This window comes from Schistocerca nitens, chromosome 9 (genome assembly GCF_023898315.1).
Source record: "Schistocerca nitens isolate TAMUIC-IGC-003100 chromosome 9, iqSchNite1.1, whole genome shotgun sequence".
In the NCBI taxonomy this organism is placed as follows: domain Eukaryota; kingdom Metazoa; phylum Arthropoda; class Insecta; order Orthoptera; family Acrididae; genus Schistocerca; species Schistocerca nitens.
The window spans coordinates 16884971-16897398 of record NC_064622.1 but is presented as its reverse complement, the minus strand read 5'-3'; the positions used below and the strand labels follow the sequence as shown (position 1 = coordinate 16897398).

Sequence of the window (12428 nt, the reverse complement as noted above, 5' to 3'; positions counted from 1 at the left end):
GAAATATTGTGTCCGTATATTAGAATATTTGCGTGATCAACAGACTGAATCAGAGACTAGGAGTTGTGGAAGAAGCTTCCAGATGATTCAAGTAAATTCAATTCAATCATTCAATAATTAAAAGTAAACTGCTTGCCTTTCTCCAAATTTTGCGTTACGTTATGCTGAGATTACAGAAAGTCATTTTTTCGAAACAGTTTCAGTTACTGTCACTGGTTTATTTAACCAGCAACTTATTTTTATTTTACTTTCAAAATTAAGTATTTCAGAATAAGTAACTGCAAACTCAGTGCTTTCCGATTCATTTATTTTCTCGGGAACCGTTGTGTTGTGGAGAAGATTGACAACCTTCTGTTACAACACCAGTGATTATTTGCTTAATTTTCTTTGCCATTACCTTTCTTAAGATACTGGATATTCATTGCCCTTGTGAGCTGGCGACCGTTTAATTATTTTTTTGCGAATCAATATTTTTTTGTATTATCAGAATTTTTTTGTATTAAAATATTACGTCGTACCCTTTTCCCCCTGTGCGGTTCATGAGCGATTGCACTAAATTCCACCCATTTCAAAATTATTCGCAGTATTTAGAATAGAATCTTCCTTCAGAAGGGTCGGTTGTACACTTTCCTCCTACTAACCAGTATTATTTTCCTTCGGTAACAACAGCCTTACTCATCATAGGCATACGTGATCACTGTCAATTACATCGCAATCCAGTAGGCCGATTAGGAAGATGGAGGTTACAAGGTGAGCTGTGTTTGCACTTTGCGTGTGATGGTAGCCTTCACCAAGCCAGCCAACTGCCGCAACCAACTGGGATGGTAGCTGCCATCACCAATTCCTGTTTCACCTGCCACTCACTATATCCTACACGTTTACAGTTGCATTGCACTGTGACGGGTTACCACTTCTCTATTGCATTTGCAGTATTTCAAGTACAGTTCCACTTCCGCAACTGGGCTACAAAGACCACTGTTTCGTTCACAACGAGTTTCAGCCGCTGAACATTTCACTGAATCCGTGAACGGAATGTGGTAGTTAACATTCGCAGTAACCACCAATTATTTTATATACCAAACCAATACATATACAAGTCACACTGTTTTCCGACGAATCGACAGCGGAAACCCGAGGGCCAGCAGTCATAAACACCAACCCACATGGAATGCACTCCAATCTCAGCCTAACCGTCCAGCCGACCGATTAAAGGAACCGAAAATGGCTTCAGAAACCAGGCGGCCAGCGCCGTTCATGCCAACATGAGCCACTGTCCGCAGTTAGTTGCATCCAATGTACTCAACGGAGGACGGCAGAGTTTTCTGCCCATATTGGAGTATACCTCCTGGCAAACTTACTGAGTGTTCACTGGAATTCTTTCCAGACCCGTCCGCTGACACTTAATTATCCATGTACTGATGGATCTTCCGATGACCAACAAACCCACCGTGATTGTGCGGAGTTGAATGAAAATCGTTCACTGCCCCAACAGATCAGGCCCCCGTGCTAGCTTCATGTGTGTTATCAACACTGGGCAGCACCTCGTACCTGTTTTAAACTGTTCAGAAGAAGCGCTTTGGAACACAGTGTGACATGAGGGCTGCCAAGGGATTGGAGTGGAAGTAGATGCGTTGCAGCCTTTGCCACTGCCGCCCCCCCCCCTACCCCCGCACCGCACACAGCTATCATCTGCTGCAAGTCGCACGTTCAACAATTTGTGCCAAACAGAAGATTTCTGACTGTATCAGCACTGTATTACGTCATCAGTTCTTCCATAGATGTGATGTCAGGGTGGACAAGCCTCCAACCTCCCCATTCTGACCGAGCGAGGTGGCGCAGTGGTTAGACACTGGACTCGCATTCGGGAGGACGACGGTTCAATCCCGCGTCCGGCCATCCTGATTTAGGTTTTCCGTGATTTCCCTAAATCACTCCAGGCAAATGCCGGGATGGTTCCTCTGAAAGGGCACGGCCGACTTCCTTCCCCATCCTTCCCTAATCCGATGAGACCGATGACCACGCTGTCTGGTCTCCTTCCCCAAAACCAACCAACCAACCAACCAATCCCCATTCTGTGATGAGGAGTGGGCGTCCGACACCTTGTCGCCTTCTCGTGGTTTGTTTCATTCATTTTCCCGTAGTTGCTCACACCAGTAGCACGTGAACAGCCAGCCTGTCTCACCATTTCCAAGTAGCTAGTTCCCAGGTGCCAGGCTTTAACAACACACACACTGTCAGAGTCATTTGCGTCGCCGGCCACGGTGGCCGTGCGGTTCTAGGCGCTTCAGTCTGGAACCGCGTGACTGCTACGGTCGCAGGTTCGAATCCTGCCTCGGGCATGGATGTATGTGATGTCCTTGGGTTAGTTAGGTTTAAGTAGTTCTAAGTTCTAGGGGAGTGATGATCTAAGATGTTAAGTCCCTTAGTGCTCAGAGCCATTTGAACCATTTGAAGTCATTTGTGTCAGTGGGTTTCTCCTGTGTCGCCTCTGTAATGATTTCTCCACTCGCCTCTACTTCACTTCCATACTTCCCTTACTGCGTCATAACGCTGGTAACACCACCAGTTGGCATTCAGTCTTGGTGTAGGCAGTGATCATTATGCCTTGGCTCACAGGTTGAAGCCTAGATAAATGTGAAACACTTTAAATGCGAATATTTTAGGTTATGCTTTACCGCGACTGTTATTGACAGCAAATGAAACGAGTTCATTGTTACCGGTCGCTGTTTGCTTATCTCCATGACCTCCATCATGTGGGTTTACATTCGTTACAGTGACATGTGTGTGTGTGTGTTACGACTTTTTGGAGAAATTGATGACACTGTCTAGTGGAGAAACAAAACACTGTTTCAGAATATGATTTTTTTTGACAAAAAACTAAATGTACATGTAATGGCAAAAATAAAATAAATAAAATAGAATACCTCCACTGGTCACGGTTTCCTTTCACTGTCATAACGCATCAAATGTATACTGACATATTTTGTAAACAAATATTTTATTTTTACTGTCAGATATACGTTTAGTTTTTTGTCAAAAACCACGTTCTGAAATAGTGTTTTGTTTCTCCACTAGACAGTCGTGTAAGTTGCTCCAAAAAATCGTAACTCAGCACACACACACACACACACACACACACACACACACACACACACACACACACAAGTCACATCAACAACTGTAAATCCACCTGATGATGGAGGTTTAAACCTTTCATAAGCATCTTGGACATAAATAAAGAGTGAAACATTTGAGGTGTGAAAATGAAGATTTCTTTCAATGAATGGAATGCAGTTGGTTAAATATGGATCCATAACATGACCTACATCTCCTGAAATCCACCAACTGGGCCACCCTGTTTTATTTCCGCATCCAAGTTTTGGATTATCATCTATGATGTCACAGTCGTTACATGGGAATTTGAGTAAGATTTTATCCAGATTCTTGGAGTATGGAATGTGTTTAGAAACTTTATCATCTTCTTCTCCTTTGACTGAGTAGATTATGCACGCGCGCTGTCTAAGTGGGTGTGCTGGGGCTCAAGCACCCTGAAAATTTTTAGTCTGATAAAAATAAAATAAATATTTCTCACTTGCCTTTATCAAAAAATAATGAACTATTAAAACACTGAGATGGAAGTTAAAATTTCTGACCCCTAAAACGTATCTATTTGTGCAAAAGGCAACCGAGGAACATACTCCCCCGTTCGTTGCCGTTCTCTAGTCAAGTCAAAGGCACTCCCCAGAATGACAGTCGCACAGTTCTGTGAGTGGGAATCCCATCTTTTCTGCCTGCTTTCTTGTTTCCTTACAAGTGACATGCTACAATATGCCCACTCCATTCATCAACAACTGTTTTAAAATATCTGCTTGCTAATATTGAGCAATAATAAAGAATAACCTGAGATACAAGGAAGCCAATTGTTACAGACTCAGTAGTTTCTTTTAAACATAAAAACAGTGTGGTTTAAGATTTCAGTGAAACTGCTTTCACGTAATCTGGATTGCTATCATTTGGTTCATTGAGAGAATGGCTTTGAAGTACGTGGGAGCTTATATTGTAGACTGTACCATTAATAGCTAGTACGAAGAAGAGATTCTACTGAGGGTATGCATGGAGCAAAAGCTCTTCATCGGGCAAAATTTTCGCAGACGGGCCCGAATCGCATACGTTACGCCTCAGGGTCTGTGGTTTCATCCAGGTACATCTGAAACCGAGTTTGATTTCATTTCTGTTGCTTTTAAGCCAGTTGTATTACCGACTCAACTAGGTTATCACAGCACAGAATTTTATGGCACAGGCACTTTTCATAAAAGGTAATCATTTTAAAAAAATATCGAGACTCCCCAGAAAACATATACTGCAGTCCGCCATTGATATGCACCTTCAGAAATTTTGGAAAGTCGGCGCCCCTGAGATAATGTCACCGATTTGGTTCCAACTTAACATCTTTATTTAAGGAATATTTCAGTGGATAAAGGAAGAATATATTATTTACCAAAAATGTTGTACTCAATTTCTTCTGGTTGTTGCTTTTACAATATGGATATTCCACAAAAAGTGTAACACAGCCTCATTTATGCAATACAAAAGTATCATTACACACGAACCTTCCATGAATGTCGGTATAAAATAGCATAAAGTATTAATGGTAAACAGAAGTCATTACTTGCTGAAATAGAAGATGTAGTGGAGACAGTCTGTATTGTCAGTGTTTTTCTGTAACATTCTGTTACCACTTAACTATGTTCTTGTTTTTTTTCTTGTCAGATGGCAGTTTCTGTTTCAGCTAAAATAAATAAATTACGTTTACAGTTACCTTTTTTCTTACAAAACACTCTGAGATTAACATACACCCATAAGCAATGCAAAAACTTACATACTGCCCATTACTCTACAGTCCGCCTTCAAGGCTACACGCCACAATTTGAAGTCAGACGAGGACGCCCTGTAGCACATCAGAATTCCAAAATATAGTGTCATTTACTCTGCAGCCATACTGCCGGCATCCCGTGCAGCAAATAAAAGACTAGAGTGCAAACCGTTCTTCATCTTGTAAAAGTCTGTTGGGTCCTGGAATCACCAGTCAGTCAGTAACTTCTAGTCCCTCTTAGAGCCTTTGTCCTTGCTGAAAGCTGAGCCACTCCTGGAAATAACCCCCGCGATGGCCTTCGCTGTGACGACTGCTGCCGCCGCAGCCGCCGCCGCGCACGCCAGCACGAAGAGGAGGACATCTAGCAGCAGGTACTGGTACCACGCCAGGTCCAGCGCCGCCGACCGCATGTGGCGCGCGCCCCCGTGCCGCAGTACGTATTCCACAGCGCTGACGGCCGTGTCCAGCGGCTTCTCCGGCCGGTCGTGGAACACTCTGGAGTACTTTTTAGCGTTCTCCATGTAGCTGAAAATTTAATTCAGTGCAGATGTTCACTATGCACAATACCGTCAATGAGCAATGAGATAAAATAACGTTGTCAATGTATTTTACACAATGTTCAACTAAAAAAAAATTTATGTCGTATTTTAAACCATTTACCAAGTGTACAAGATTTCTATAGTATGTCAAAAGAGTATCTACGAAATTGGAAATACAAGAACTGTACTTTGATTTTCTATTCTCAGGTGAGCCATTTAAGTAAAAAAAGTACTAGTTTTTGACTCAGAAACGAAATGTATGCAATTTTATGCATTATAACTTTTGCACAGGATTTTAAACAAATCTTATAAGCAGTGCTGTTTTTCCGGGGTAACGCTGGGGGATGCGTGCCCCTAAACTTTTTCGACGACAAAGCAATTTTTTTACGATGCTGAGAACTTGGAAGAGTGCCAAAGATTTATTTCACGGACGTAAATTTTTATTTCACTTTTTCATGTTGGCAATTGCAATACGAACGATACCAGTGCAGTTTTGGTGGGAAAAGCGATGTCATTGGCTGTTTCAAGCAGGCTCGAGTTATCGGTTAAAGACGCAATAAAAAGAGACTTCCCTTCTCATATGAGTCACTTCAAGTCTTTCTTAGACAAGTTATATTCACTGTACCACCGGTCACCGTAAAATATGCTGTGGTCCTCATTACTGTGAAAAGTCAACTGAACAGTCAGATACCACTTTTTTTGTAGTTCGACATGTTGATGACGTCATGGCTAAAAGCAGATGGGTGTTATCCCATGCTTGAGTTATAAGTAATTTTCGCTGCATTGTATCCAATGTTGGAGTACTCTCAAACTTTCTTTTTTTAAAAAAAAAGCACTGCTTAAAAGGAAACCTGGTTGTACTAATATTTAAATCTTTGAGCTTTTGAACCATCTTTCGAGCTCTTCTACAATGTCTATAGAGTACATGATCGAATATCTTTGCAAGTATCGATCTTCACCTTTTCTTCCTTCTTCTTCAAAAGTGGTAGTACAGTTTTCAGCTTTTTTACTCTCTACAGTTGAGTGTAGAAAGGGCAGTTTAAACGCTTCTGGCATACTGTTTATTGATTTGGTACACACTGAAGCTGTTGTGGTCTTCAGTTGGAAGACTGGCCTGGTGCAGCATTCCACGCTATGTATCCTGTGTAAGCCTCTCCATCTTTCCGTAATTGCTACAACTAAAATACATTTCGCGCTGCTTCCTCTGGTCAGGTAGCGGTTTTGCTCTACAACTTTACTCCTCACTCTTCTTTACATTACCATTTGCAGCCACCAGCACCTACCATACTTGGAACAAGCATTATACATTCTTCTTGAAAAGCGAAAGGATTTCGTCTTTCTCGTTTGTCTTGTCTTCCAAGTGGATTAGTTTTGTCATGGTATGTACTCCCAAGGCTGTCAATGATCCTATAGTAATGATGTCTACTACGGGTGCCTTCTTTCCAGTAATTTCTTTCCGTGCTGTGTCAAATTTTTCTCACATTATCATATCTCCCGTTTCATCTACTTCCTCTTCCTTATCCATAATATTATCTTCGTTTATTTTATATATCCCATACTATATATTTATTCCATCTTTCACCCTATCCTTTTTTAATACTGGCCTGCAGTCTGAAATGGTAATATTGATACAGGCGCTTCGTTACGGCCAAAATCCTCTTTAATTTTCATCTAGGCAGCTTCTGCTTTTCTCCTCTAGCATTCATGGTTTCCCACTCAGCACTTCCTGTCAATCTCATTTTTTGATGTCTATATTCCCTTTTGTCTGTATAGTTTGCTCAATTTTCATTTTTTCTCCTTTCGTCATTTAATCTCTTGTTTTATCCGACGATTTCTAAATCCTTTATGATCTTCACTATTTCTTCTGTCAAAGCCACTCATTCGTTTTCTAACGCGTTATTTTTCCCAGTTTCAGTCAATTAGTGCCTAATGTTCGTTTTAAATTTCTCGACAAGCGCTGGTTCTTTCAGCTTACACAAGTACCAACTCCTTAACTTCCTACTTTTCTTCAAGTTCTTCTGTTTTAATCTGCGGTTCATAACCAATACATTATGGGCATTCCACATTTCCTCCTGGAAATGTTTTGCACTTTAACATCTGGTTCTGAAGTCACTGTCTTACCATTAGGTTTTCTGTCTGAAACTTTTTGATGTCCATAGATTTCTTCCATAAATTTTAAACCAAATGTTAGCAATGATTGAATAGTGCTCAGTGGAAAAACACTGCCAGGTTTCCCCTTTCAATCCATCGACTCAGACCAAGTTTCCCTACTATAATTACTTCTCTTCTTTTTTCTACTACCGACATAAATTTTTATCTCATAATACAGGCTTCCAGTCTCTTTATCATATGTGGAGCTAATAGTAATATAAACTTTTACTACTGTAGTGGGTGTTGACTTGCTATCCATCTCTTCTGCGACAACATGTTCATTTGTTCCATATAGCAGCTTGTCCTCATTCATATTTTCTTATACATTATTAGACCACTCTTATATTACTCCTATTTAATATGTGTTGATAAAATTACTTCTACTAGTTATTCCAGCCTATACGTTAACATTATGAAACTTCCTGGCAGATTAAAACTGTGTGCCCGACCGAGACACGAACTCGGTACCTTTGCCTTTCGCGGGCAAGTACTCTACCATCTTTTTTTTTTCTTTTTTCTTTTTTTTTTAATCTCATTTTGTTCGCTATTGTTCGTTGTATCTGCTCGGGGCGGACGTCGTAAGATATCCGTTTAAGTTCGTTGTTGATCGATTAACTCAGTTTTTTTATTACAGAGGGCTGCTAACCCTCCGACCGAACACGCTGAGCTACCGTGCCGGCTACCATCTGAGCCACCGAAGCACGACTCACGCCCGGTCCTCACAGCTTTACTTCTGCCAGTATCTCGTCTCCTACCTTCCAAACTTTACAGAAGCTCTCCTGCTGCAGAAGAGCTTCTGTAAAGTTTGGAAGGTAGGAGACGAGATACTGGCAGAAGTAAAGCTGTGAGTACCGGGCGTGAGTCGTGCTTCGGTAGCTCAGTGGTAGAGCACTTGCCCGCGAAAGGCAAAGGTCCCGAGTTCGAGTCTCGGTCGGGCACACAGTTTTAATCTGCCAGGAAGTTTCATATCAGCGCACACTCCGCTGCAGAGTGAAAATCTCATTCCGTTAACATTATAATTCAGTCTCTATGGCTTGAGCTGCTTTGAGCTCCCAGTTGTCAATTACTGACCTTGGTTAACATCTCATGCCAGATGCAATGCTAGTCTTTCTGCACTTCTGTGAGAATAGACACTAACTTGGCACTCGTTAGTCATGGAGAAAAATGCGTCGAACTAAAATTTCAGTGCCACTGAGTATTTTATTTTTAACGTGGTATATCATGATAGACATAAGCGGAGTCCTGCAGGCATGTGTAATTTACCAAATGTATGAAATATATCTGGAGAAATTAATGCAAGGTAAATTTTTATTCATGCTGCACAATAACAGGTAAATGTATAAAATATTTAATGCAATAATTAAAATTCTAATCATCAAATAATATGGTAAGTAAACTTCAATCTTTCCACTCAGATAAATCCAAACAATTTAAACAGAGCTTTAATAGCCATAACAGAAATACCATACTTGAATTCCCATACAAAAATATTCATGTAAATCTTACCTTGGATTTGTGAGCATTTCGTTTACTGCCCATCCCAACGATTCTTCTGTCAAGTTTGAAAATTTGAGCATAATTGCATATCCGTTCTCCTGTCCTTTGAGTAGATTTGGTGTTTGGTCTCCAAATATAGGAAATCCAAGCAAAGGAACTCCATTATAAAGAGATTCTTGCAAACTCATCATGCCACCATGAGTCATGAAGAACTTTAAGTTTTTATGAGCTAAAACATTAACAAAAAATCACATTTTGATAAACCTACAGCAACCAGATGTTAAAGCTACAAAAGAACGAAAGAATTTAAATTATTTCATAAAGCAAAAAATAAACACTTATGCATAGTAGATGAAAAGACGGACTGAAATTTATTTTTGGGAGAATGTAAACAATACAAATCATTGTATTTAGGACAGTAAAACTTAGTGAAATCTGGAAATGTCTTCCTGTCATTAGATGTTATGAAATCTAACGAATGAAATAATGCATATTCCTTGCAAGTTCTTACGTAATACAAGAAATAGAAATAAAATTAATCACACTGCTTTTTGGAGGAAAATATTACAGTCGAAAGCTTTTCTTTGCTTTATTAAATATTTTACTTTATAGGAGCAATAACTGTTTTATTATTTTTAAACATTTGGCTTTTACCTACCTAATAAGTTTTTTCAAAGCGTGTTTTAAAACTGATCTTCAGCAGTCTGCAGGCTTTGTAAAAGCAACACAATATTTATCTCAGTATTTTATAAATATGAAAATGCTATGAAATCGTTTTTTCTTGCTCAAGATAACAATCTCTATTAGTGAACGGAAAAACTGTGTTTTATTCAGTGAAAATAAAAATTTGTTCATGAAAAGAATCTTTATCTATTATGTGAAATGAAAGAAACGATAAATGCGAGAAAAGTAACTGGAAAGCTAAACAAGGTGTTTCATCGGATACTAATGCCATAAAGGGATGTTTCAGTTGTGTATGTGCAGGTGTAGATGGATTCTTAATTTATGTAATTTCCATTTCGCCCTGTCTGTATTTATGTTGATTTTCTTGTGCATAAATTTCCAAAAGATACCTTCTACTGTGATAAATTACTTTTATGCTAATGTGGATCAAAATCATTTATAAAATCACGATGTAAGTCATTCAAGCTTCTATTGTTTTAAAGGAATAATTCGCAAAGCATTTATTAGCTGGTAGCTGACTTATTTCTCATTCTTATGGTGGTGTATTGCTCTTCGTATTACATGCTTCAGACAATTATAAAGACAAATATGATGGAAAAGGTTTCGTAAGTGTTAAGCATCTATTCTGAAACTACGTATAAATTATCAACTTCATATGCTATTAAGCAGTTCAATTTTATATACTACGATAGAACAGAAGAGGAAAGTTCTGACCTAAATTTTCATTCACTGCAGATCCAGTTTTTCTTCACCTCTCGCATTAAAAGTTATCAACTTGGAGAAATCAAACATGATGAGTAACTGTCAGTTTTGTGGTTAAATCATTCGCTTAGCAGACAAATGGAATGCTGATGCTCATCCACTCAAAGAGGCAATGCAATTATTTGTAACAAATGTCCGCATTGGAAATATACGATTTTTATTTATTTGAGTGCCTCATCTACAGTTGTTATATTGACGTCATGCCAAAAGTATGCATACCACTATTGTATTTCAATAACGCCTTTACAGACTATAACAAACTGCAAAGTAATGAGATGACAACAAAGTTTATCTTTTTTCATCAATTTTTGTGTACTACAAAACAGTGCACTGAAAAATTTAATCATGGTTTATTTTTGCAAATTGTGTTATTTGAATAGTATATAAACTGACGCGTAATTATTGACGCATTTGATTCAAATATACTTAACGATTGTGAAGCCTGCCACGAGTACAATAATGGTTGAATTCACAGAGAGAAATATGTTCCTAAATGATGATGTACTGAGCTCTTTAATGTATGGGTATAAAATTTCGGACGAATAAAGCGATGTCGAAAGAAGTATTGGTAGATAGCTATGTATCAAAGGAAGAAAGTTACGGAGTGTGAGGGGAAGTATGAAACAAAAGAGCAGGAAGTGCTGGAAAGTCTTACATGGCCACTCGATGCTGATCTAGGGGCGCAAAGACTTACCTAGTATATCGCTCTGAGGAAACCATTTACCAATCTTAACGTTGGCTGGCATATTAGGGAAAGAGTCCACTTCAAACTTCCAGAGGACCTTCGTTTTCAGTTTGGAGAATACACTGAAGAAAATGTTCCTGTAGTCCTCCGGAAGGTCCGCGCTTCTTACGTTGCTACCCAGACTGAAGTATATCACACCATCCTTTGCAGAATCCATGAACGTTTGTAGATCCTGAAATTAATACCAGCTCATAAGAAGTACAATATCGTTACAGCAGCAGTTTTAATTTTTGTTTTTCAGTTTTGTCGGGTATCAAAGAGGTAAAACAATTTTCTGTAGTTAACGTCCATTGGATAACGTAATAATGTGCTTACTACTTAACAAATTCATACTTACTATTTTACTCGCAGTAAATGCAGATCGAGCAATTAGTAATGCTTACTTAGTGTGAATATAACCCTTGTAATAAATAAACAGAAAAAGGCGGAATTATATAACTTAATTAATCCTACTTAATCCTGTGTTAGATTATTTATTTGTGGCTAACATGTATGCTGTCGTCTCTAGATTACTTTTTTCGACCTACGAGAAAATAGTTTTGGCCGCACTATTTTTATTTTTAGAGTAGTCTGCGAAGACGAGAAAAGCGCTGTCAATGTATCATGGTGTGTAGTCGCTAGTGATTCAACTGATATTCTGTTTTACTTTTGCTACAACTTCTCTCGGAAAAAAGCGAAACAAATTATGCGGAAGTAGAGGATCCTGTAGCGAAGCAACTGTAATAGTGGCTTCTTTCTCGTAGTTATATGCTTTACCAAACAAATAACAGCTATGTATACAGTTTGTGATTTCGTGAGAAGTGCTTGTTTTAGGAATACATAACAATCTCAATGCAGATATAACTTTGCCTAGTTTGTATGAAATATTAATAGTATTTCTCTTCTACAACAGACTTTTGGTTGTTGTAATCAGTAGTAACTTTACCGTTGGTATTTGTTCGAACGCCTGGTTAACGTGAGAGAAACTGACACCGCTATTACTTTGCTAAATAAAAGCAAAAGAATGGATTAGAAAAGTTGGAGGCACATTTTTGTTCTGGGTTCGGTTTCTCAAAATCCTGGTTGTGATCCTGCTTCTAACTGACCCATTCGCTTCATTTCATTGGAAAGTATTCTGAAGTGTACTTCATCTATCCAAAAATAGGTGAGCAACACAGTTTACATGAAATTCAAAGAG

At 39.0% G+C, this 12428-nt stretch overlaps 1 protein-coding gene across 1 annotated transcript in view; it reads right to left on the bottom strand.

Annotated features, from left to right (window-relative positions):
- Nucleotides 1-4518: 4518 nt before the first annotated feature.
- LOC126203423 (UDP-glucosyltransferase 2-like) overlaps nucleotides 4519-12428 on the bottom strand; it is a 28282-nt gene continuing 20372 nt past the window's right edge. The window contains exons 4-6 of the mRNA XM_049937732.1: nucleotides 11201-11423; nucleotides 9070-9289; nucleotides 4519-5398 (exon numbers count right to left, since the gene is read on the bottom strand). Of these exons, the coding sequence (XP_049793689.1) occupies nucleotides 5101-5398; nucleotides 9070-9289; nucleotides 11201-11423 (741 nt within the window). The 3' untranslated portion in view covers nucleotides 4519-5100. The remainder of the gene's footprint in view (nucleotides 5399-9069; nucleotides 9290-11200; nucleotides 11424-12428) is intronic.